Here is a 27,498-nt window from a genome sequence, read left to right as displayed (position 1 = left end):
CACAAGCTCAATTTTACTAGGTTGGTGGAGCAGATGGAGGAGGAATTTAAAAGGTGGGACATGCTGCCGTTGTCGTTGGCGGGTAGAGTACAGTCCGTTAAAATGACGGTGCTCCCGAGGTTTTTGTTTTTGTTTCAGTGCCTCCCCATTTTCGTTCCGAGGGCCTTTTTTAGGAGGGTGAACAGCAGCATTCTGGGATTTGTTTGGGCGCACGGGACTCCGAGGGTAAGGAGGGTCTTTTTGGAGCGGGCAGGGATAGAGGAGGGCTGGCGCTGCCCAACCTCTCTGGGTACTATTGGGCGGCTAACGTCTCGATGGTACGTAAGTGGGTAATGGATGGGGAGGGGGCAGCATGGAAACGGATGGAGATGGCGTCCTGTGGAGGCACGAGCCTGAAGGCACTGGTAACAGTGCCGCTGCCACTCCCTCCAACGAGGTACACTACAAGCCCGGTGGTGGCGGCTACCCTCAAACTTCGGGGGCAGTGGAGGCGACACAGGGGGAAAGTGGGGGGCTCGGTGGAGGCCCCGCTGCGGGGGAACCATCGGTTTGTCCCAGGGAACATGGATGGTGGGTTCCTGGGGTGGCACAGGGCGGGCATTAGGAAGTTGGGAGACCTGTTTATTGACGGAAGGTTCGCGAGCCTTGGTGAACTGGAGGAGAAGTTTGAGCTCCCCCTGGGGAATATGTTCAGGTACCTTCAGGTCAAGGCGTTTGCTAGGCGACAGGTGGAGGGGTTCCCTTTGCTGCCCCCGCGGGGGGTAAGGGATAGGGTGCTTTCGGGGGTGTGGGTCGGGGATGGGAAGGTGTCTGACATCTACCAGGTAAGGCAGGAGGTGGGGGAGACGTCGGTAGAGGAGCTGAAGGCTAAGTGGGAGGTGGAGCTGGGGGAGCAGATTGAGGAGGGGACATGGGCGGACGCCCTGGGGAGGGTGAACTCCTCCTCTTCATGTGCGAGGTTTAGTCTCATCCAGTTTAAGGTGCTGCACCGGGCCCACATGTCCGGATCTTGGATGAGTAGGTTCTTTGGGGGCGAAGACAGGTGCGTCAGGTGTTCGGGGAGTGCAGCGAACCATGCCCATATGTTCTGGGCATGCCTGGCACTGGAGGAGTTCTGGAAGGGGGTGGCGAGGACGGTGTCGAGGGTGGTGGGATCCAGGGTCAAGCCAGGCTGGGGACTCGCGATATTTGGTGTTGGGGCGGAGCCGGGAGTGCAGGAGGGCGAAAGAGGCTGATGTATTGGCCTTTGCGACCCTAGTAGCCCGGCGGAGGATCTTGCTGCAGTGGAAAGATGCGAGACCTCCGAGCGTGGGAACGGGGGGGGGGGGGGGGGGGGAACGGGGGGGGGAGGTGGGGAACGGGGGGGGGGGGGGGGACGGGGGGGAACGGGGGGGGGGAAGTGGGGAACGGGGGGAGGTGGGGAGGGGGGGGAGGTGGGGAACGGGGGGGGAGGGGGGAGGGGGGGGAGGGGGGGGGGAAGGTGGGGAGGGGGGGGGAGGTGGGGGAACGGGGGGGGGGGAGGTGGGGAACGGGGGGGAGGTGGGGACACGGGGGAGGAGGTGGTGGGCGAGGGGGGGAGGTGGGGAAACGGGGGGGAGGTGGGGAACGGGGGGCAGGTGGGGAACGGGGGGGGGGTTTAGGGGGATAGTGTTTAAGTTAATTTGCTTATTGTTAATTTATTTTGTTGTTTATTGGGTTTGGGGGGGTGGGGGGGTTGTTATATGCGTTGTTACGAGTGCCGGGGAGTGTTTATTATTGTTATTGTTATTGTTATTATTGTTCTGTTGATATGTATTTTTCAAAAAATTCCAATAAAAATTATTTTAAAAAAAAGAAGGAATCCTGGTCAAGGAACCTTTGGGAACTTAGCTGATTTCCACCTATTAGTTTAAGTGGGTGGACACTCAGGCTGCATTCTCGCAATTTCACAAACAACACTCATTCCAAGCATTGCAACTCAAATAAAGCACTCAGTTGATGAATAAGCCATAATGTATGCCCCTCTTGTGTCTTCAAAGATCAGGGAAGAGCTGGAAAAAACGACATATAGTGAAACAGAAGACCTTCAAAGAATGCTTGCAAAGTGCAAGCGCACATCAAACGTCCCTCCTTTAGAGGTAAAGTGCTTCATAACTTTTTAAACTCATATCAGCATAATATTGAATAAAGGGTAATGGTAGAATAGTGGATATGTTACTGGACTAGTAATGCAAACCGTGCACTGTTCATTCATGGAATGTGAGCATCATTGGCAGGAACAGCATTTATTGCCCATTCCTAATTGCCCTGAAGAAAGTAGTCTTCACTACTCTATTGTGGTCCTGGGAGGGAAAGGAAGGGGTTAGAGCAGAAGTGTAGGAACTGGGTCAATCATGCTTGAGAGCCCTGGTGAGCTTCCATAACAGCATTCGTATATGTCTTCCTTTATTCTCAACTGAACATTACTGCCATGTGTTTGATGGATGGAATTTGAGAGTAAGGGTGAATGTCTTGTAAATTGATAACTAAAGGAGCGAGCAGTTGGAATAAAGCTGAGCTATATAAAACTGTGGGAAATCTGGAAGTGAGGGAGAGAGTCATGGCAGATAGTGAAATGCGGGTTGAGATTGTTGGCAATGGAATTGCAATGACAGGTGAAATGGTTGTGAACATTTCAACTGCACTGTCTGATTGATTGAGTATTTAAGCTCATTTTGGCAATAATCGAATAGTAGAAACACTGAACAGGGCAGTCACCTCCTCCCCCTCACTCCAGCGGGATTTGACGTGGGAGGGAGCATGAAATTGCATCAATGGGATTCCCTCCAGCATCTCGTCTGCCTGGGTTGTAGCAATTAACCGATCGGGTGAGCAGGGTCTCAGACGGGAAACCCACCTTTGCCCCAATTAGACCTTTAAAACGTTTTTTCCCACCCAGCCTCAATTGTTAGCGGCAGCTAATGGCGAGTTCCCTCCGCCGGCAAACAACACATCGGGAGAGGGCCGGAAAATCCTGCCTTCTCAGTCTGTATATTGTAAAAATAGTACAAATAAGAAGAAACCAATATTAGATGCACAAGCACATAAATTTATGAAATTGGGAATTATGTGAGAATTATGTGGGACATGTACCAGTAATCACAGACACATGGAAAATGAAGTTTGCCTAGATTTATTGCTAAACACTATTTACAGTAGAATTAGAACATTATATTGAACATTATAAATTAGATTAGGCCTTCCTAGCTGCAAATGATTTCCTTAGAAAAATGGGATTTTGTATGTATTTAGAAATAAGGTGTGTTTTCCCCCTTAAAATGTGAGTGATGTCAAATGCATTAAAAATAAATTGTTGGTTATTTGGTTTAAGATGGAAGAAGCCCTGGCGAATGAGAAAAAATCATTTGATACTCTCAGACAATATTTAGACACAGGCGGTCTTAAAAATCTCCAACCTTATTTGCTTCCAGTGTAAGTATTGCTTCTCATTATAAATATGACTGCAAAATAAATGTCTTAATACTGTGCATATTTTTACATTATGTGAAACTTTTGTCTTTGCATTTCTGGAAGTAAACCTTGCCCATCGGACAGCATATTGGAAATTCAAATTGTATGTTCAGGATGATCTTCAACTCAGTTAAAATTATGATTGGAAAATTGCATATGACAGCCACTTAAATTTTGAAAAATTACTATGGAGGAACATTGACGATGTAACTTGGTGGCAACAGTCAATGGAGAACTGGACATGGCTGACCGAGGAAGGGGGTTGGCAGCCCTACAAAGTCTCGTGGGGGGCAGAGGGAGGAAGCCAGAATTCACAGGAAATGTCAATGCTGAATGAGGTTAGGTGAAGCATGATTTTTGGGAGACCATGGGTTGTCGAAAGAAGGTCAATGTTGAAGGTAACAGAGGGAAGCTCAAGGATAATGGAGGGTGGAGGATGATGGATGGCAGTTTGAGGGTAACAGTGATGTTGGGTGGGGGGCATGTTGCTGTTTCACTATGCTGGGAGCTGACCCGTGGTGATGGAACATAGCCTGAGGGTCATTGATAGCTGGTCCAGGGTGATGAGGATGTGTCGAAAGCCACTTAATGTCAGTCAGGGGTGATAGAATGTGGATCAAGGGTGCTGGAGAGAAAGTCAAAGATGATTGAGGGAGGTTGTGATGATGGCGTCCAGTTCCAAGGTCACTGTGCAAGTGTCTATGCTATAGATAGGGTTACGTTCACAGGAAGAGTTCTGTGCAGTGAGCTTCGAGGATGGAGTTGACCACAGTGGGGCGGGTGGAGATCAGGCTGTGGCGGTTGCTAAGAATAGAGTCCTCCATTGGTCAAAGGTATTCAGGAAAGGAAGGAGGGAGGGCCTCAAAGACTGTATTGACCAGATCTTTGCCTTTTGTTCACAGTTCACTTCAGGCAAACAAGATGGGTCAAGTGCACCCAGTGCTTCTGCTAGCTCTGGTGCAGCTACAGAGGAATTAGTAGAGTGTGGCCCAGGTTACATTTCACAGTAACTTCATTGAAACCTACTTGTGACAATAAGCAATTATTGTTATACAGTGCAAAAGGAGGCCATGCGGTCCCATCGAGTCTGCACCGACCCTTCGAAAGACCACCCTACCTACAGCTTTTGACTGGGTTTAACAGGATACAACAGGAACATTCGGCACATCACAACTGGAAACCAGTTGGCATCCCCGCTTGTCCCCTAGGGGTCCGTTTGGATCTGACTGGAACCAGTTAACTTGCACTGACTTGGATACGATTGGAATAGCTTAGTCTGGCAAGCACAAACCAGCAGCTGGTCACTGAATACAGCTAGTTACAGAGTATGAGCTTGGGAATTTGGTGGGTGAGGACATTTTAAGGATTAATTAATCTCTTTTGAAAATCTAGACTAGTTTGCGTTTAGAATTTAACTACAATTTACGGTTAAGGTTAAGTTCCTTTCAGTCTTAATCAGATATAAACAAATTCCCTACAGGAGAGACAACTGTAGTTAATTAGATGGCTAGTTTGAGTGCTAACTCATACCTGTAGAATTTCAGCTAGTAGAGGTGGTCTTATTAAGCTCACAACATAATTAGCAATGACCAGAACTGCAATAAGGGGATGCCAGTAGTGGATCAGAGAGCTCAGGGTGCTGGGAACCAGAGGCTAGTGAGACATCCGGGTATCGGCAGGTATTCAAATCTGCTTCAGTGGTGTAACTACCTAAAACTTTCTGAAGACACTAAGATAGGTGGAAAAGCAAATTGTGAGAGGGATACAAACAGATTGCAAAGAGATATTGATAGGTTAAGCAAGTGGGCAAAAAGTTGACACATAGAGTATAATGTGGGAAAACGAAGTTCATTTTGGAAGGGAGAACAAAAGAAGAGTATGAGAAAAACTGCAGAAAGCTGCAACACAAAGGGACTCGGGGGTACTTCTCCACGAAACACTGAAAGCTAGCACACAGCTACAGCAGGTAATCAGGAAGGATAATGGAATGTTCGCCTTATTTCAAGGGGGTTGGAGCACAAGAGTAGGGATGTCTTGCTGAAACAGTACAAGGTACTGGTGAGACGACATCTAGAGTACTGTGAGCAGTTTTGGTCCCCTTATTTAAGGAAATATATTACTTCATTGGAGGAGGTTCAGAGAAGTTTAACGAGGATGATCCCCAGTATAGACGGATTGTTTTGTGAGCAAAGGTTTAACAGGCTTGGACTGTAGTCATGGGAATTTAGAAGAATGAGGGGTGATTTCATTGAAACATGTATGATTCTTAAGGGGTTTGACAGGGTAAATGCTGAGAGGATATTTCCTCTCATGGGAGAGTCTAGGACCAGAGGGCATCGTCTCAGAATAAAGGGGTGCCAATTTAAGACTGAGATGTGAAGGAATTTCTTCTCCATAGAATCTCTGCAGTGCAGAAGGAGGCCATTCTGCACTGACCCTCCGAAAGAGCACCTCACCTAGGCCCACTCCTCCCACCCTATCCCAATAACCCGATAACCCCAGTTAATCTGCACATCCTTGGACTGTGGGAGGAAACTGAAGCACCCGGAGGAAACCCAAGCAGACACGGGGAGAACGTGCAAACTCTACACAGATAGTCACCCAAGGCTGGAATCGAACCCCGGGGCCCTGACGCTGTGAGACAGCAGTGCCACCCACTGTGCCGCCGTGCACTCGGAGGGTTATGGGTCTTTGGAACTCCTTTCCACAAAGAACTGTGAGGGCAGAGTCCTTGTGTATATTTAAGGTGCGATAGATTATTGAGTAAAGGAATAAAAGGTTACGGGGAAAGAGAAGGAAAGTGGATTACCTATGAGGTAATGGTGGCCGTCGACTTCCCTACTCACCCCTGTTGCTTGATGTGCTGTGCTCCTGCTGCATAAATAACTAATTTTCTGGGTGCCGCATGGCAGCCTCTGAGCGGCAGTGTCACTCACTACTGGTTCCGCTACTGATAACCTCACCAGTACCAAAAGATTCAGCTCTACGTCAATGTTTCTCACAAGGACCCTCTCCCTTTGTTCCCAGTATGCCTTGACATTAATATAGGACCTGGAATCACAGGAGCATGACAGCTTGGTCAAAACAAACCAGCAGCTAGTTGACAAATTTCAGAGCCAATCACTAAATTTTCTGTGGTCAATTATTTGTTTTATAGCCAATTATTCACAAGAGCAAATATTGTCGATTCTTATAAGGTTATTGCACAGAAATGTTGAATTAAACTTGACTTTTGAACAATCAGTAATTTAGGATACTGTACAATATATGGAACAGTTAAATTTTGACATTTTTAATTAAAAGTGGTCTTATTGATGATTTTTATGTTGTGTATTTTTCAGGAAGAGCGTAAATAATATATATTCAACAACCACAAAATGCAATGTTCGTTTGAAATATGGTCCAGTTTATCAGATGAAAATACAATATTTCAGTGTTGAAGAACTTCAATCAATTCTTTACGAGTTGGTGACCATGGTAAAAGAAGGTATTCAGGTTTCATTGTGATAACTATTCACAAAACATCCATAGAAAGGTGACTCTCAGGCGGGGGGGGAGGAGGAGAGCATGCCAGGAGGCAAAGTTATCGGACACGAAAGAGAAAATGATGGAAAATCTCAGCTTTCTATCCAGAGTAATCGGTCACCCTACCCGATAATGATATTCCCTCCCGGCTGGCTGGCAGCTCCGGAGAATCCCCCACATTCAATTTTCCCCTGGGGTAAAGACTTAAAACGATGGAGGCCGGTAATCTTTTTTTTTTAACATCCGCTATGAAGGTTTAGGAAGACGATTTGTTATTGTTTGATCTTACCAGTAGCAGATTTCCCACTCCAGTCAAGGTGCGATAGTGAAGTCCTGGTACAGTTCCTCAGGTAGAGAGGTCAAGGTCAACTTGCCTCTGCTTGGTGGTGATTCTTAGACAGGATCTTTTTTCTTCATTGGGCGAGGTGTTCCTGTCTCTGAGAAGACTATACTTATTAAATCTCCTTTTCAGAGGATGTAACAAACAAATGGGGATAAAAGGGGAACCTGTAGATGTGGTGCCCTTAGATATTCAAAAGGCTTTTTATTAAGGTTCCATATTAAAGTTTACTGTGCAACTTAAAGGTTCTTGGTGTAGGGAGAAACATATTATTATGGATAGAGGATTCGCTAACTAACCAGAAGCAGAGAGTAGGGCTAAATGAGTATTTTTTGGATTTGCAAACTGAAAATAGTTGAGTACCATGGGGATCAGTGCTGGGACATCAACTATTTACAATCTATATCAATGCCTTGCATGAAGGGACCAAATGTATAATAGCTAAATTTGCTGATGACACTATAGATAGAAAATAAAATTGTCAAGAGGAAGTAGGATATCTACAGGGGGATCTCAATAGGTGAAGTGAGTAGGCACATGTTTGACATATGGGGCGGGATTCCCCGACCTACCGCCAGGTCGGAGAATCGCCCGGGGTCGGCGTCAATCCCGCCCCCGCCGTGTCCCGAATTCTCTGCCACCCGAGATTCGGCGGGGGTGGGAATCGTGCTGCGCCAGTCAAGGGTCCCCCGCGGCGATTCTCCGGCTCGCAATGGGCCGATGTTCCGCCGCTGACAAGCCTCTCCCGCTGGCGTGGATTAAACCACCTACCTTACCGGCGGGATTGGCGGCGCGGGCGGGCGCCGGGGGGGCCGGGGGGCGATCTGACCCTGGGGAGTGCCCCCACGGTGGCCTGGCCCGCGATCGGGTCCCACCGATCGGTAGGCGGGCCTGTGCCGTGGGAGAACTGTTTTTCTTCCGCCTTTGCCATGGTCTTCACCATGGCGGAGGAGGAAGAGACCCCCTCCCCTGCGCATGCGCCGGTATGACGTCAGCAGCCGCTGATGCTTCGGCGCATGTGCGCTTGTACGTCGGCCGGCGAAGTCCTTTCGGCGCCAAAGGCCGTTCACGCCAGCCGGTGGAGTGGGAACCACTCCGGCGTGGGCCTAGCCCCTCAATGTGAGGGCTTGGCCCCTAAAGGTGCGGAGACTTTTGGGGCGGCCCGACGCCGGAGTGGTTCACGCCAAATCCAACACGCCGTGACCCCGCCCGCCGCCAGAGGAAAAAAGGTGACAAGTGTGAAAAGGGAAGTGGTCAATGCAGGACTGGGGGTGTTGTATCTAAATGTGCGCAGTATACGGAACAAGGTAAATGAACTTGTTGCGCACATTGAAATTGGCCGGTACGATGTTGTGGGGATCACAGAGATGTGACTGCAAGGAGATGAGGGCTGGGATCTAAATATACATATGTGTTCTATCGAAAGGACAGGCAGATGGGCAAAGGGGGTGAGTTTGCATTGATGTAAGGAATGAAGTTAAATCATAAGAACATAAGAACTAGGAGTAGGCCATCTGGCCCCTCGAGCCTGCTCCGCCATTCAATGAGATCATGGCTGATCTTTTGTGGACTAAGCTCCACTTTCCGGCCCGAACACCATAACCCTTAATCCCTCTATTCTTCAAAATACTATCTATCTTTATCTTAAAAGCATTTAATGAAGGAGCCTCAACTGCTTCACTGGTCAAGGAATTCCATAGATTCACAACCCTTTGGGTGAAGAAGTTCCTCTTGAGCTCAGTCCTAAAATGTTGCACTGTCTCCCTGCTAAGCCTGAGTCTTCAGCGACATGCTCAGGCCACAGGGGTACTGGTGGCTGGCGCTACCCATGCCAGCAATACGCTCTGTGGCCCCTGTCCTATGCCCTCCTTTGTGGTCTGTTGTGGGTGTCTTCCTTGGGTGGGCTGTGTGATACCCTGTTGGGGGGGGCGGGGGGTCACGATGTCCCACCGCTTGGCGAAATGCTTGGTGGCAATCGGGTGGGTAGGATCCACAGATGGGGCTGGGTGAGGGGGGGACTGTAACTCAGGTGTGCCGTGGGTCCTGTGTGCAATGTATGGGTTGCGCCTACCTGTCTGGGGGAGGATGGATGGGAGCAGATGCACAGTGGGCAGGCGGTGACAGCCAGTGGTCCTGCAGGGTGGGCTAGCTGATGTTGTCACTGGCGGGTCTCTGAACGAACACAGGAAATCCTGAAGAGGGAGGGTGAACAGCCAGAGGTCGTAGTACACATAGGTACTAACGACATCCAACGAGTACAGTCCCAGTCTACTCAACTTCTCCTCGTAATTCAACCCCTTCAGGTCTGGGATTAATTTAATAAATCTCCTCTGCACACTCGCAGTGCCAGCACGTCCTTTCTCAGGTAAGGAGACCAAAACTGAACACAATACTCCAGGTGTGGTCTCACGAAAGGTTTATACAATTGCAGCATAACCTCCTTAGTCTTAAACTCCATCCCTCTAGCATTGAAGGACAAAACTCCATTCGCCTTCTTAATCACCTGTTGCACCTGTCAACCAACTTTTTGAGACTCATGCACTAGCACACCCAGGTCTCGCTGCACAGCAGCATACTTTAATATTTTATCATTTAAATAATAATCCTTTCTGCTGTTATTCCTACCAAATGGGCTGTTTAGCACACTGGGCTAAATCACTGGCTTTGAAAGCAGACCATGGCAGGCCAGCAGCACGGTTCAATTCCCGTATCAACCTCCCCGAACAGGTGCTGGAATGTGGAGACTAGGGGCTTTTCACAGTAACTTCATTTGAAGCCTACTTGTGACAATAAGCGATTTTCATTTCATTTCAAATGGATAATCTCATATTTGTCAATATTGTATTCCATCTGCCAGACCCTAGCCCATTCACTTAACCTATCCAAATCCCTCTGCAGATTTCCGGTATCCTCTGCACTTTTTGCTTTACTACTCATCTTAGTGTCGTCTGCAAACTTGGACACATTGCACTTAGTCCCCAACTCCAAATCATCTATGTAAATTGTGAACAGTTGTGGGCCCAACACTGATACCTGAGGGACACCACTAGCTACTGATTGCCAACCAGAGAAACACCCATAAATCCCCACTCTTTGCTTTCTATTAATTAACCAATACTCTATCCATGCTACTACTTTACCCTTAATACCATGTATCTTTATCTTATGCAGCAACCTTTTGTGTGGCACCTTGTCAAAAGCTTTCTGGAAATCCAGATATACCACATCCATTGGCTCCCCGTTATCTACCGCACTGGTAATGTCCCCAAAAAATTCCACTAAATTAGTTAGGCACGACCTGCCCTTTATGAACCCATGCTGCATCTGCCCAATGGGACAATTTCCATCCAGATGCCTCGCTATTTCTTCCTTGATGATAGATTCCAGCATCTTCCTTACTACCGAAGTTAAGTTAACTGGCCTATAATGGCCTGCTTTCTGCCTACCTCCTTTTTTAAACAGTGGTGTCACGTTTGCTAATTTCAAATCCGCCGGAACCACCCCAGAGTCTAATGAATTTTGGTAAATTATCACGAGTGCATTTGCAATTTTCCTAGCCACCTCTTTTAGCACTCTGGGATGCATTCCATCAGGGCCAGGAGACTTGTCTGCCTTTAGCCCCATTAGCTTGCCCATCACTACCTCCTTAGTGATAACAATCATCTCGATAGCAAGGAGTGATATAAGATGAACATAGAACAGTACAGCACAGATCAGAAGGCATAGAAATCTGTGGGTAGAGTTGAGGAATCTCAAAGCTAAAAAGACCCTGATGGGAGTTCTGTACAGGTCCCTAGCAGTAGTCAGGAGGTCGGGCAGAAAATAAATCAGGAAATAGGAAAGGCATGTAAAAAAGGTAATATTACAATAATCGGGGATTTCAATATGCAGGTGGACTGGGAAATTCAGGTTGGTAGTGGATCCCAAGAAAAGGAATTTGTGGAATGTCCAAGAGATCATTTTTTGGAGCAGCTTGTGACAGAGCCTATTAGGGAACAGACAATTCTGGATTTGGTTATGTGTAATGAGGCAGACTTGATTGGGGTACTTAAGGTGAAGGATCCCTTCGGGAGCAGTGACCACCATATGATAGAGTTTACCCTGCAGTTTGAGAGGGAGAAGCTGCAATCAGATGTCGCTGGAATTACAGTTAAATAAAGGTAACTACAAAGACATGAGGGAGGAGCTGGCCAGAGTTGATTGGAAAGGGAGCCTAGCAGGGAAGACAGTGGAACAGCAATGGCAGGCGTTTTGGGGGGTTATTCGGGAGGACAACAGAAATTCATCCCAAGGAGGAGGAAACATGCTAACGGGAGGGCAAGGCATCCATGGCTGACGAAGGAAGTCAAGGAGAGCATAAAAGCAAAAGAAAAAGCTTACAAAGTGGCGAGGATTAGTGGGAAGCCAGATGATAGGGAAGCTTTTAAAAGTGAGCAGAGGACAACTAAAAAAGCAATAAGGGGGGAGAAGATGAAATATGAGTGCAAGCTAGCTAGTAATATAAAAGAAGATGGGAAGAGTTTTTTTCAACATATAAAAGTAAGAGAGGCAAAAATAAACATTGGATCACTGGAAAATGTGGCTGGAGAAGTAACAATAGGAAACAAAGAAATGGCAGAGGAACTGAATAGTTACTTTGCAGCCGTCTTCACGGCAGGAGACACCAGTGGGATACCAGAACTCCAGGAGAATCAGGGGGCAGAGGTGAGTGTAGTGGCCATCACTAAGGCGAAGGTTCTGGGGAAACTGAAAGATCTGAAGGTGAATAAATCACCTGGACCAGATGGACCACACCCCAGTGTTCCAAAAGAGATAGCTGAGGAGATTGTGGAAGCATTGATGGTGATCTTTCAGGAATCACTGGAGGCAGGAAGGGTCCCAGAGGACTGGAAAGTGGTTAATGTAACACCAGTATTTAAGAAGGGAGGGAGGCAGAAGGTGGGAAATTATAGGCCGGTAAGCGTGACTTTGGTCATTGGTAAGATTTTAGAGTCCATTATTAAGGATGAGATTGCGGAGTACTTGGATGTGCATGATAAAATAGGACTGAGTCAGCACGGCTTCGTCAAGGGGCGGCCATGTCTGACAAATCTGTTGGGAGTTCTTTGAGGAGGTAACAAGGAGGTTAGACAAAGGAGAACCAGTGGATGTGATTTATTTAGATTTCCAGAATGCCTTTGACAAGGTGCCGCACAGGAGACTGTTAAATAAGTTAAGAGCCCATGGTGTTAAGGGTAAGATCCTGGCATGGATAAAGGATTGGCTGACTGGCAGAAGGCAGAGAGTGGGGATAAAGGGGTCTTTTTCAGGATAGCAGCCTAGTGGTGTGCCTCAGGGGTCTGTGTTGTGTTGGGACCACAGCTTTTCACAGTTCCTGGAAGAAGGAACTGAAGGCACTGTTGCTAAGTTTGTAGATTATACAAAGATCTGTAGAGGGACAAGTAGTATTGAGGAAGCAGGTGGGCTGCAGAAGGACTTGGACAGGCTAGGAGAGTGGGCAAAGAAGTGGCAGATGGAATACAATGTGGAAAAGTGTGAGGTTATGCACTTTGGAAGGAGGAATGGAGGTATAGACTATTTTGTAAATGGAGAAATGCTCAGGAAATCAGAAGCACAAAAGGATTTGGGAGTCCTTGTTCACAATTCTCCTAAGGTTAACGTGCAGGTTCAGTCTGCACTTCGGAAGGCAAATGCAATGTTAGTATTCATGCCGCGAGGTCTAGAATACAAGACCAGGGATGTACTTCTGAGGCTGTTTAAGGCTCTGCTGAGACCCCATTTGGAGTATGCTTTGGTCCCCATATCTAAGGAAGGATGTGCTGGCCTTGGAAAGGGTCCAGAGGAGGTTCACAAGAATGATGCCTGGAATGAAGAGCTTGTCGTATGAGCAACAGTTGAGGACTCTGGGTCTGTAGTCATTGGAGTTTAGAAGGATGAGGGGGGATCTTATTGAAACTTGCAGGATACTGCGTGGCCTGGATAGAGTGGACGTGGAGAGTGCAGTTGTCTCTGTATATGTAAATACATGAAGTGTTAATGTGCAGTCAGTACCACTAGAGTGCAACACTAACAGGGAGTATATAAACAAGCTCAATCTGTTTCCCTGCTCTCTTTGGGTGTGTTGTAGCTAGAGAACAGAAGTACAGTATGCTCATGTATATAGTATAATATTCATAGTTAATCTAATTCTATCTTGTTTAATTTGCATACTAGTAAAAGTATTGAAGAATCAAACACATGTAAATTGGTTACTCAATAAGTTATTTGTTGTCACAGGACAACTTTTAAGTATTCATCATCAAAGTTAAGTTCAACTCGGCATAAACAAATGAATAACATATATTACTCCCAAGTGATATAACAGAGGATGATTCCACTTGTTGGAAAAACTAGAACCAGAGGACACAATCTCAGGCTAAAGGGACGATCCTTTAAAACAGAGATGAGGAGGAATTTCTTCAGCCAGAGGGTGGTGAGTCTGTGGAACTCTTTGCCGCAGAGGGCTGTGGAGGCCAAATCACTGAGTGTCTTTTAGACCGCAGTAGATAGGTTCTTGATTAATACGGGGATCAAGAGTTATGGGGAGAAAGCAGGAGAGTGAGAATGAGAAAAATATCAGCCATGATTGAATGGCGGAACAAACTCGATGGGCCGAGTGGCCTAATTCTGCTCCTATGTCTTATGGCGTTATGAGCTTATGGTCTTATGGACATCTGCCCTAAGAGGGGACAGTGTACTAGGGGGTTCCGAAGGCTGTCTGTCTGCTGTTTGGGCTGTGCTATGCTCTTCCCCTTCTCCCCCTGCAGTGTCTCGGATCGGTGCACTTAGGAGTGTCAACACCTCATGGGCCACTGGCTGCGCTGGACCATTCCTATCCCATTGATCGGTTGGCTGGGGTCTGAGGGTTCCTAAGGGGATGGCCTTGGGGGGGGGGGGGGGGGGGTGTGTGGGGGTTGGGGGGGGGTTGTGGGGGGTGTTGGAGGGGGGTTTGGGGGGGGTTGTTGGGGGGGTTGTGGGGGTTGTGGGGGGGGTGGTGTGGGGGTGGGGGGGTTGGGGTGGGGTGGGGGGTTTTGGGGGGGGGGCAAGGTCAGTCACGTGGCCGGTGACACTCTGCACATTTACGGTACACAGTGGGCAGTCAGCGAAGTGCGTAGCCAAATGGCTGCCTTGCAGACTGTGGCAGTGGCAGCCCATACCCAGACACCCCAGTCCCGGGGGGGACACTTTGACCCCAGGGCCCATCTCCTGGTCACCCCGAGCTATTTCCCCCGGCCCTGGGAGACACTCCCCAGCCAGCGGCAAAACTGTCAGTCCATTATTGCGGTTTTGGAAACTTTTTTTACCTCCTGTCCCTCCCTCAGCAGCCACGGTGCTCAGTCCCCATTTTTAAATAGCACAAGTGGACCGCGACGGCATCACTTCTACCAGGCGGAGATGGAGCATCATCGGAGGCCGGAGTCTACCATCTTCATTCATTCACCCGAGGAAGGAGCTAGTGATTTGAAACAAACCTGTTGGACTTTAATCTGGTGTTGTAAAACTTCTTACTCTGAAAATGGAGATTAGGATAAATGTTTTGTCTCAGATAATCTTTCGTCTGTGGAATTCTCATCTTCAGAAAATTGTGGAGGCTGGGTCTGTGAATATATTCAAGGCTGAGTTAGATAGATTTTTGAATAACAAGGGAGTCGAGGGTTATGTGGGGGTTGGACAGGAATGTGCAGTTGAGATCACAACCTGATCTCCATGATCTGATTGAATGGCAGAGCAGGCTCAAAGAGCTGAATGGTCTATTCCTGTTCCTTAGTCCTATGTTTCTATCTTCCAGGGGAAATTATCCCAATTTCTTTAGTCTATCCTTTCCTATTTTAGTGACATTAAACATACACTTCAGATAATGGAGCGCCCAGAACTGCAGATACGACTGCAACCAACAGAGTATAGATTGACTTGTATAGATTGACTGCTACTTGTATACACTTGTTATATTAAGGTGTACTCACATGTTCACGTGAGTACACCTACAACATGGACTGCGTGAGTACGGAGACAACATTTCTATCCCCCATGAACATTCCGTTTGGCCCAAATGTATGACAGACTTGAAACTCAGTAGACAGAAGTGTTTTCATTCTGTGATAGTTAAGTGAAACTTATTTGCTTAAATATTCCAGTGATTCCAGTGCCTAAATATTCCAGTGTATTACATGATTTATCATCATTAATGGTTGTATCCTTTTCATTTAACTACCAGGTGATGATAATGCCTTAGATGCTGCTGAACTCGGAAGAGCCACCTATCCTGTAGCATTAAAGGAACTCTTTTGTCTTCTCACGGAGGATTGCAGTTTAGATCCGGTAATGCATTCTAAAAATATCTTGGTTCTTCTGGTTTTAAATAGAAAGTTTGGATGTCTGATTTTAACTTGTGTTATTCAAAGGATCTGCTGAAGAATATTGAATGCGCAGGCTCGATTAAACTTTGTCAAGATGTAAAGGATTTGGCTGGAACTTCAGAGTATTATGTGGGCGATGGTGAGAATGTGATGAAGGATCGCCTATTTATTCGGGTATGGTGTGTCACATTTAGTCAATACCACCAACATGTCCTTGAGTTTTATTTTTATGTCTCTTGCACTGGAATACTATGACCAAATTTGAACAAAAAAAAGGATGTCTTAAGGTTACATAGATTGGTTACAACACAGAAACGAGGCCATTCGGCCTGTTGTGTTCATGCTGGTCCTCTGAAAGAGAAATTCACTATGTGCCACTCCCCTGCCACTTCTCCGTAGCCCTACACACTTGTCCTTCATAGATAATGATCCAATTCTGTTTTCAATCCCTCGACTGAACCGCCACTCTTAGGCGGTTCATTCCAGATCCTAATCACTCCCTGTGTAAGAAAAGGTCTTTCCTTATTTGCCATTGCTTCTTTTGCCTTCAATGTGTCCTCTGGTTCTCAATTCTTTCACCAGTGGGAACAGTGCCTATTCTCTCTAATGATTCTATCCAGACCCCTCATGGTTTTGAAGACCTCAATCAAACCTCACAACCTTTTCTTCTCCAAGAAGAAGATTCCCAGCTTCTCCAGTCTGTCTGCGTAAATGAAGCCATCATCCCTGGAACCTTTCAGCATAATGACATCATATACCTTACTAAAGTGCGGTGCCCAGAACTAGATGCAATTCTCCAGTGAGACCAAACCACTATTTTGTAAAGGTTAAACCTAACATACTTGCTTTTGTATCCCATGTCCTTATCTATAAAGCCCAGGATGCTGTCAGTATTATTTTTTTATTTAGAGTGCCCAATTATTTATTTTCCAATTAAGGGGCAATTTAGCGTGGCCAATCCACCTAACCTGCACATCTTTGGGTTGTGGGGGAGAAACCCACTCAGACATGGGGAGAATGTGCAAACTCCACACGGACAGTGACCCAGGGCCAGGATTCGAACCTGGGTCCTCAACACCACAGTCCCAGTGCTAGCCACTGAGCCACATGCCGCCCTTGCTGCCAGTATTATTATTTTTAAAAACGTATTTATCCAAAGTTTTTCAAATAGTTTTACAGAACACTCTAAAAAGGAAAATAATACAAAGAGAAAAAGGGCAGCATGTCAACCAAACAGAACAACTTAACCCTCTAAACGATAAACAGTTTAACAAATTAACACCCAACTCAAAACAAAATAGGGCGAGCGCCCCTTTCAAAAAGGAAAAGAAACCACCCCCCGGGTTGCTGCTGCTGTTGACCTCCACCTAACGTTCCGCGAGAAAGTCAAGGAACGTTTGCCACCGGCCGGAGAACCCCTGCAAGGACCCTCGCAAAGCAAACTTTATCTTCTCCAGCCTGAGAAACCCCGCTATGTCATTGATCCAAGCCTCCACACTTGGGGGCTTCGCGTCCCTCCACAATAGCAAGAGCCTTCTCCGGGCTACCAAGGAGGCAAAGGCCAGAACTCCGGCCTCTTTTGACTCCTGCACTCCCGGATCCTCCGATACCCTAAATAACGCTATCCCCCAACTCGGTTTTACCCAAGTGTCCAAGACCTTGGACATGACCTTTGCAAAGCCCTTCCAGAACTCCGCAAGCGCCGGGCACACCCAGAACATATGGCATGGTTTGCTGGGCTCCCCGAACACCTCACACATCTGTCCTCCACCCGCAAAAAACTTACTCATCCTCACCCCGGTCATATGCGCGCTGTGTAACACTTTAAACTGGATCAGGCTGAGCCTGGCGCAAGATGAGGAGGAATTGACTCTGCCCAGGGTGTCAGCCCACATGCCCTCATCCAGCTCCTCACGCAGCTCCTCCTCCCATTTCCCCATCACCTCCTCCACTGAGGCTTCTTCTGCCTCCTTCAGCTCCTGGTATATCTCCGAGATCTTACCCTCTCCGACCCACACACCCGAAATCACCCTGTCCTGTATCCTTCGGGCAGGCAGCAATGGAAATTCTCCGACCTGCTTCCTGACAAACGCCCGAACCTGCATGTACCTGAAGGCATTTCCCGGGGCGATCCCAAATTTCTCCTCCAGTGCCTTTAAGCTGGCAAAGGTCCCGTCAATGAATAGATCCCCAGCCTTCTAATTCCTGCCTGGTGCCAGCTTCGGAACCCACCATCTATGCTGCCCGGAGCAAACCTATGGTTATTCCATATCGGGGACCAGACTGAGGCCTCCGTATCCCCCCTGTGCCGCCTCCATTGCCCCCAAATCTTCAGCGTCGCCGTCATCACCGGGCTCATGGAATACCACGTCGGCGGCAGCAGCAACGGTGCCGTCACCAGTGCCCCCAGGCTAATACCTACACAAGAAGCCGCATCTAGTCTTTTCCATGCCTCCCCCTCTCCCTCCATCAGTAGTAGCTACACAGATTTGGCAGTGCCCCCCCCCCCCCCCCCCCCCCCCCCCCCCCCGCCCCGGCCTGCGCTCCAAGAGCAGTCTTTTAACCCTCGGGGTCTTATTGGCCCTCTCAAATCCCGTGATATTCTTGCTCATGCGCTTGAAAAAGGCCTTAGGGATGGGGATGGGCTGGCACTGAAACATGAACAAAAACCTAGGGAGGACTGCCATCTTGACCGTCATCTCCCTAACCAGTAGGGAGAGTGGAAGCATGTCCCACCTTTTAAAGTCCTCCTCCATCTGGTCCACCAGCCGCGCCAGATTGAGCCTGTGCAAGACCCCCCCAACTCTTGGCCACCTGAATACCCAAATACCGAAAACACCTCTCCACCATCTTGAGCGGCAGCTCCTCCAACCTCTTTTCCTGGCCCCTCGCATGCACCACAAAGAGCTCGCTCTTCCCAACATTAAGCTTACACCCCGAGAAGTCTCCAAACTCCCTGAGGGTCTGCATAACCTCCCCCATCCCCTCCACCGGGTCTGTAATATATAAAAGCAAATCATCCGCATATAGTGAGACGCAGTCCTCCCCCCCCCCCCCCCCCCACCTAACCAAACCCCTCCAGCTTCTAGATTGCCTCAGCGTCATGGCCAATGGCTCAATCGCCAAAGCAAACAGCAGGGGGGACAGAGGGCACCCCTGCCTCGTTCCATGATACAGTCTAAAGTACTCTGACCTCAACCGGTTCATCGATACACTTGCCACCGGGGCCTGGTATAACAATTTAACCCACCCTATGAACCCCTCCCCAAACCCAAACCTACCCAGCACCTCCCACAGGTACTCCCACTCCACCCGGTCAAAGGCCTTCTCCGCGTCCATAGCTGCCACCACCTCTGTATCTCCCCCTCCGAGGGCATCATGATCACATTCAGAAGCCTCCGCTCATTTGCATTCAACTGCCTGCCCTTCACAAACCCCGTCTGATCCTCACTCCCGCGACATAATCCTCAATCCTAGTGGCCAGGACTTTCGCCAACAACTTGGCAGCCACATTAAGGAGTGAAATCGGCCTATACGAGCCACACAGCAGCGGTTCTTTGTCCCGCTTCAGAATAAACGAGATCAGAGCTCTCGACATCGTCGGGGGAAGACTTCCTTTTTCCCTCGCCTCATTAAAAGTTCTCAACAGCAACGGAGCCAACAGTTCCAAAAACTTCCTATAAAATTCAATCGGGAACCCATCCGGTCCCGGGGCCTTGCCCGCCTGCATACTCCCCAACCCCTTAACCAGCTCCTCCATCCCAATCGGGGCCCCCATGTGATGTTGTACGAAATAAGTAATGGCATGATGGGAAAACTGGTCAACTACTTGGTACAATGGAAGAAAAGCTGACTTCGCATAACTTAAAGCCTGAATGAGATTTGAGAACGTCAATCCATTCCGAAATGCCTGACCTCCGCAACTTCTGATCAGACTAACTTGTCATAACCCAAGGCAGTCTAAATAAGACGAGATAAGGTCAGGAAGGAACAAGTCTCCTCCGACCTTTTAATGTTCCATCAAAGGACAAGATAATGGTATGAGTGATGAGACAAAGAGTCTTGGAAGGTCAGCAAGGTGACGCCTGTTTTATGATATTACTTATGTTTATACTTCTGATCGAATTCCTGACTAAGCTGTAGTCACGTAATCCTGATTCTGATAATGAATAAATACTGAGCTGATTCTCTGGAATCAGAGAATCTCTGGAGCGAACTTAGGAAGGAATCAGCAGTAATACTAACTGCTCTCTGACCTCAAGTTTCAGCCATTACTGCATGCAGTCTGTTCGTAAATAAAGTCTTGTTATTTTTCCATAACGAGCATTGTTGAATCTTTCTACCACAGTCCAGAAGCAGGAAAAATATTGACTTCTACACCCAAGCCCTCTACCTGTTCCTCCTCCACCCTCGGAAACCTCAATTGGTCCAGGAACCGCCGCATCCCCTCCCACCCCCCTCCGGGGACTCTGATTTGTACATGTTCTCATAAAAGTCCCTAAAGGCCTCATTTATTCTGACTGCACTCCGCACTGTATTCCCTCCCTTGTCCCTCATTCCCCCAATTTCCCTAGCCGCCTCCTTCTTCCGCAGCTGATGTGCCAACATCCGACTCGCCTTCTCCCCATATTCATACGCTGCTCCTTGTACCTTCCTCCACTAGGCCTCAGCTTTCCCCGTCGTCAACAAGTCAAACTCCGTTTGGAGGCTCCGGCGCTCCTTCAACAGCCCCTCCTCGGGGGGTTCCGCATATCTCCTATCCACCCTAAGTATCTCTCCGACCAATCTATCCCTCTCCCTCCTCTCCCTCTTCTCTCTGTCAGCCCTGATCGAGATCAGCTCCACTCTAACCACCGCCTTCAGCGCCTTGCAGACCACACTCACTGAGACCTCCCCATTGTCATTGGCCTCCATATACCTCTGAATACACACTCGGATCCGCCCACAGACCACCTCATCCGCCAATAATCCCACGTCCAGGTGCCACAAGGGGCTCTGGCCCCTCTCTTCTCCCAACTCCAGTTCCACCCAGTGCGGGGCGTGATCCGAAATCGCGATGGCCGAGTCCTCCATCCCCTCTATTCTCGGGATCAGTGCCCTGCTCACCACAAAAATGTCTATCTGTGAATAGGCCTTGTGCACATGGAAAAGAAGGAGAACTCCCTCGCCCTTGGCTGAGCAAACCTCCACGGATCCACTCCCCCCCCCCCCCCCCCCCCCATCTGATCCATAAACCCCCTCAGGACCTTGGCCGCAGCCGGCCTCTTACCCAACCTAGACCGATCCATTGCCGGGTCCAGTACTGTGTTGAAATTCCCCCCCCCCCCCCCCCATAATTAGGTTCCCCACCTCCAAATCCGGGATCCGACTTAGCATCTGCTTCATGAACCCTGCATCTTCCCAATTTGGGGCACATACATTCACCAGCACCACCCGGGCCCCCTGTAGCCTACCACTCACCATCACATACCCTTTATCCGCCACAATGCCCACCGCCTCGAAAGTCACCCGCTTGCTCACCAAAATTGCTACCCCCTGTTCTTTGCATCCAACCCGGAGTGAAAGACCTGCCCTACCCATCCATTCCTCAGCCTGGTCTGATCCGCAACTTTCAGATGCGTCTCCTGTAACATGGCTACGTCTGCCTTCAGTCCCTTTAAGGGCGCAAATACCCGGGCCCTCGTGACCGGCCCATTTAGGCCTCTCACATTCCACGTGATCAGCTGGATCGGGGGACTACCTGCCCCCACCCTGCCGACTAGCCATCTCCTTTTTTGGGCCAGCCACGTGCACACGTCTCCCGCTCCTTACAGCCCCCCAGGCGGAGGCTCCCCGCTCCGACTCTCCCTATTATCCCCAGCTCCCCCTCGGTCAATACAGCAGCAACCCAGTAACCACACCCACCACTCCTCCGGCCAAGCAATTGCTTGACACCCCCCTATTCCCGCCATTACACTCCTGTAAGTCAGCTGACTCCTGCTGACCCCGGCCGCTCCTGCCTCTGCCACCGATCCCCGCAGAATTCCCTCTTAAAACCCAATTCCCCCCCCCCCCCCCTCCACACCCCCTGCAAACGAACGTGGACTCCAATCCAATACCGCCTCCCTGCGTCCGGCCCTGCCCCCTCTTTCCGCAGGAAAAGAAAACCTGCGCTACCAGTCCAGGCTGACCCCACCCTCCAACCTCACCCCCATCCCCAGAGGCCCAGGGTTCCTGGCCCCTTCTCCCTCCACCGAATGCGGGGAACAACCCCTCCCAGATCAGCGCCCGCACAGAAAAAAAAAGGAACTCAAATATCACCCTCTCCCACTCCACAACATCCCCCAAAACATGCTACAGACCACTAATTTGAGTCCATCTTCTCATTTTTGATAAAGGTCCATGCCTCGTTTGGCGTATCAAAATAGTGGCGACGATCCTGATATGTGACCCACAGTCGCACGGGCTGCAACAGCCCAAACTTCACCCCCTTTCTGTGGAGAACCGCCTTGGCCCGATTGAATCCTGCCCTCTTCTTGGCCAGCTCTGCGCTCCAGTCCTGGTAAATGCGAATTTCAGCATTCTCCCACCTGCTGCTCCGCTCCTTCTTCGCCCATCTCAAGATGCACTCCCTGTCGGTGTAACGGTGAAACCTCACCACCACAGCTCTGGGCAGCTCATTCGCCCTTGGTTTCCTCACCAGGACTCTGTGCTCCCCATCCAGCTCCAAGGGCCTCGGGAAGGCTCCCGCACCCATCAGCGTGCTCAGCATCGTAGCCACATACGCCCCAGCAACCCACCCCTCCGCACCTTCAGGGAGATCCAAAATCCGTGAATTCTTCCTTCTCGACCTGTTCTCCAGATCCTCGAATTTCTCCTGCCACTTTTTATGGAGCACCTCGTGCGCCTCCACCTTCACTGCCAGGCCCAGGATCTCATCCTCGTTATCAGAGGCCTTCTGCTACACCTCTTTAATCGCTGTCCCCTGCATCTTCTGGGTCTCTACCAGCCTTTCTATTGATGCCTTCATAGGGCAAACATCTCTGCCTTCGATTCCGCAAAGCAACTTCGTAGAAACTCTTGCTGCTCCCGCGACCATTGAGCCCACGCTGCCTGGTCTCCGCCCGCCGCCATCTTGCTTTTTCGCACCCCTTCTCCTCTCTTCTCTAATGCCCCTTTTTTGACCGCACCGCTCCTGGTCCACTCCATACAGTGCTGGGGGGGACCTTACTGCCGTCTTCCCACACCGGGAATCGTCAACCAAGTGCCGCTGGGGCTCCTTAAAAGGGCCCAAAAGTCAATTTCTGGCGGGAGCTGCCGAATGTGCGACCTACCCAGGCATAGCCGCAACCGGAAGTGATCTGCTGTCAGTATTATTAACAATTCTATTAACCAGTCATGTCACTGTCAATGATTTTTGCACGCACTCAGCCAGATCCCTCTGTTCCTGCATTCCCTTTAGAATTGTCCCCTTTCTTTTATATTATCTCGCCATGTTCTTCCTCCCAAAATGAATCACTTCACATTCTTTGCATTGAATTTTCTCTATCACTTGTCCGCAATTGTACCAATTTGTCTATGTCCTTTTGAGGTTCTACACTATGCACCTGAGTTCATGATGCTTCCAAGTTTAATTTCAACCACACATTTTTAAATTGTGCCCTATATTCCAAGACTAGGTTATTAATATTTCTTAGGGAAAGCAGGGGTTCTAACACCAACATCTGAGTAACTCCACAAAAAATCTTCCTCCAGTTCTCAAAAGATCCATTAACCACGACTTTGTTTCATGTCACTCAGCTAATTTTGCATCCATGTCTCGGGCATAATCCCTAAATCGACGGAAGATTGGGAAATTATAGCTTGAGCCACCAAAGTTTTACTGTCACTTCCCTCAATATCCTTGGATGTATGTCACCTGGTCCTGGTGACTTATCAACTTCAAGGACAGACGGACTAACCAATACCTCTTCCTTTTCACTCACTGGGCTAAATCGTTGGCTTTTAAAGCAGACCAAGCAGGCCAGCAGCACGGTTCGATTCCCGTACCAGCCTCCCCGGACAGACGCCGGAATGTGGCGACTAGGGGCTTTTCACAGTAACTTCATTGAAGCCTACTCGTGACAATAAGCAATTTTCATTTCATTTCATTTCGTTCATTTCATTTCATTTCATTTAAAGTGTCTGAACTACCGTGTCTTTCATCATGACTTGGGCAGCATATTCTTCCTCGGTAAAGTATTCATTTAATACCCAAACCATGTGCCCTGCTTCCATGCATAATCCCCTTTGTGGTCCCTAAGTGTCCCCACTCATTCTTTTGAAACCCATTTACTATTTACATGCCTTTTGGATATGATATTTGGATTCCTTTTTATGTTAGCTGCCAGTCTCTTTGCAAACTCTCTCCTTGCTTCTCTTATTTGCTTTTTCAACTCCCTCCAAACCTTCTATATTGGCCTGGTTGTCTATTGTGGTATCCACTTGGCATCTGTCTTAAGCACACTTTTTCTGCTTTATCTTAATCTCTTTCTCTCTTTTTATATGTGTTTATTGTCTCTCCCAATATTCTGTGCAGCTTGTATTATTACCTCCTGGTTATCATACTGCTGCCATGTTAGAATTAAACTGTTCTCAATAGTACTAGAAATTGCCCTGGCTCTGTTAGGTGCAACCTGCCTACCCTATACAGATACAATGTCCCCCCAGAATAGGTCCCAATGACACAGTAATCTAAAATCCTACCTCCTGTACCATCTCTTCTACGTTTATCTGCTTTATCTTAGATGTATATATTCACTTGCATATGTAACTAGGAATGATATGGAGATTATTGACCATAGAAGAATAGAACCATGAAATTCCCCACAGTGCAGAAGGAGACCATTCAGCTTATCGAGTCTACTGACCCTCTGGAAGAGCTCATCACCCAGGCCCAAGTCCCCACCCATAACCCCACCTGGCCTTTTCGACACTTAGCATGGCCAATCCACTCAATCTGCATATCTATGGACTGTGGGAGGAAATCGGAGCACCGAAATCCACGTAGCCATGGGGAGAAAGTGTAAACAGACAGTCACCAAGGGCCGCAATTGAACCCAGGTCCTGGTGCTGTGAGGCAGCAGTGCTACCCACAGTGTCACTTGCAAAATAAAATAAATCACTAAATATAAAAGTATAACATATGACAAATATAAAATTACACTCACGTCAGTACTATAATTTTAGGTTGTCCAAGCTCCATCAAGTGGCTGAAATTGGTTAGTGCAGGAAGCACCTGGAATCCTGAGAGCACCTGCACCGACTAACATCTGTCACTAGATGGAGCACAAGGGCTGAAAATAGACCCTTGGAAGATCAGATTGGGGGAGTGTGGAGACAAGGCTGGGGTGAGGGTAGGCAGGCTGGAGATGGTGCGGTGGCACAATGGTTAGCACAGCTTCCTCACAAAGCCAGGGACCCAGGTTCGATTCCGACCTCAGGGACTGCCTTTGTGCAGTTTTTACATTCTCCCTGTGTCTGCGTGGGTTTCCTCCGGGTGCTCCGGTTTCCTCCCACACTCCAAAGATGTGCAAGTTAGGTAGATTGGCCATGATAAATTGTATCTTAGTGTTCAAAAGGTTAGGTGGGGTTGCGGGGATAGGACAAGGGAGTGGGCCTCAGTAGGGTGCTGTTTCAGAGGGTCAGTATAGACTTGATGGGCCGAATGGCCTCCTTCTACACTAGTGACTCTATGAGAGTAACACCCCCAGTGAGTTGGTGCTTTGGAGGCTGGAGAGCAATGCCAGGAGGCAAAGGGCATCCGCGAGAGAAAGGGGGACTGAGAGTGAGAGCAGAAGCGCTGTGGGAAACATACCGGCAGGCCACAGAACAGAAAGTTTGCGGCAAACAACTTTAAAGTGAAACCAGCAGTGTTGAGTTAATATACTGACACTCTTTTATTACTAATGTTAAAATGAGGCATTAAGTGAGTCAATATTAGGCAGCGACTCACTGTATTCCTTTGGTACCGATGAGGACCATGACCAGTGGATGTTCCTCCTCCCCTCTCAGTGTGCTGCGCAGTTTCTTCGTGACTTTTACTACAGAGGCACATACAATCCTACATTCATGTCAATGGTCGCAGAAATGCCTGACTGTTTATCTAGCTATCAAATTTCCTATCACTACAGCTCTTACAATCTTCTTAATTTCCCCTGTACACTTGAGATAGTTGTGGTGTCATGGACTTTGTTCCTGCTCTCCTACCCAGATGAACCATCACTTACATTGCATTCAGAACTTGTTGGAAAATGAGATGCACTCAGTGGACTCATACACTACTTACCCGCTTCTTCCTGACTGTCTGATGGTCATCTATACCCTCTTTATATACTATCCACAATGCATTCAACCTTGCAGATGCACCGCACTGATGTCAGTTGCTGCTAAAACTTCACACCTAGAGCTTGAACTTTTACATCTGATGACACTTCCAAGACATATAGTTATCCAGGACACTTGGTGTCCCCACATGAAACATGATGTGTACTCCACGGATTGAATACTACTTATCAGATAATCAAAATTACTACTTTAAAAAAATGAAGACTTACCAGCCACTCACTTCTCTTCTGCTAACATCACTTAAATATTGGGAGGTGTTTAACCCTTATTATGCAAAACAAATTGCATATTTTAATTTCCGAGCTCCTTGGATGAATTTCCTAACGATAGAGAAAGGGAAAAAAAGGTACAATACTCACCAGACAATCAGCTCATGGCTTTCCTGGGATGTTGCAGTTTGATTTCAGCTCCCCCCACCCCCACTACGGTCCCACCCTGTTTCACAGTGATCCTGTTCTGCCTAGCAGTGCTCTTTCAGTGTTTCCAAATTGAATGAAGCCAGAACTTTGCTTTGTGTTATTGAAACATTTTCTCCAATGCTGGAATTTGAGTATTTTCTCCATGACTGGAATATTTGCACCAGTTATTCTACCCGAATCCATATGGGGAGTAAATTTGCACTCACAGTGTGGAACCTTATTGGACTGGAGAGAGGGTAAAAGATGGAGTAGCATAATATAGATTGGAGTCTGTGATTCAGGCTCTCATATAGTGAGCTCCACATTGCAAGGATACTTTAATGCTCTCATGCCTTGATGTTGTTCATGCCAATTGTAATGTGAAATGTCAGAGGTGAGGACAGGACAGATCTGGACATTAAGCCTGCTGTATGAAACGTCTTTGGAATTTCAATGACTAAAATTACCCATTTGAAATTGCTTGTTCAGGAAAATCTACAGAAATACGTAACCACACAGAATGCAACACAGGAAGAAGAGAAGACCCTGCAGAATAGGAAAATAGCTGCATTGAAAACCATTGAGGTTTATGCTCCATGCAAGATCTTGATTGGGAAAGAGCTTCTAGAAGCTCCTGGCATTGATGAATCCGATCCATTGACGTTAAAAGAAATCAGTGATGTGCTGAATGAGGTAAGTTATTTGAATGAAATTGTAACAATTTGGGGGTTTTGAGCCACATTGAAGCAGTAACAGACTTGATTTGATTTGATTTATTGTGACATGTACCGAAGTACAGCACGGCATTATTGGGCACGGGATATTGGGCAGCATGGTAGCAATTGGGCAGCACGGTAGCATGGTGGTTAGCATAAATGCTTCACAGCTCCAGGGTCCCAGGTTCGATTCCCGGCTGGGTCACTGTCTGTGTGGAGTCTGCACGGCCTCCCCGTGTGTGCGTGGGTTTCCTCCGGGTGCTCCGGTT

At 48.1% G+C, this 27,498-nt stretch overlaps 1 protein-coding gene across 1 annotated transcript in view; it reads left to right on the top strand.

The window, feature by feature from the left end:
- The window catches only part of LOC119963044, a 146,287-nt gene that overhangs the window by 27,390 nt on the left and 91,399 nt on the right, over window positions 1–27,498 (top strand). Inside the window, exons 5-10 of the mRNA XM_038791554.1 lie at window positions 2,019–2,117; window positions 3,350–3,450; window positions 6,831–6,976; window positions 15,609–15,712; window positions 15,796–15,924; window positions 27,003–27,206. Coding sequence (XP_038647482.1) covers window positions 2,019–2,117; window positions 3,350–3,450; window positions 6,831–6,976; window positions 15,609–15,712; window positions 15,796–15,924; window positions 27,003–27,206 — 783 coding nt within the window. The remainder of the gene's footprint in view (window positions 1–2,018; window positions 2,118–3,349; window positions 3,451–6,830; window positions 6,977–15,608; window positions 15,713–15,795; window positions 15,925–27,002; window positions 27,207–27,498) is intronic.

The sequence above is a fragment of the Scyliorhinus canicula genome, chromosome 3 (assembly GCF_902713615.1).
Source record: "Scyliorhinus canicula chromosome 3, sScyCan1.1, whole genome shotgun sequence".
Classification (NCBI taxonomy): domain Eukaryota; kingdom Metazoa; phylum Chordata; class Chondrichthyes; order Carcharhiniformes; family Scyliorhinidae; genus Scyliorhinus; species Scyliorhinus canicula.
The sequence above is the reverse complement of the archived record's forward strand: the minus strand, read 5'-3'. Positions and strand labels throughout refer to the sequence as shown.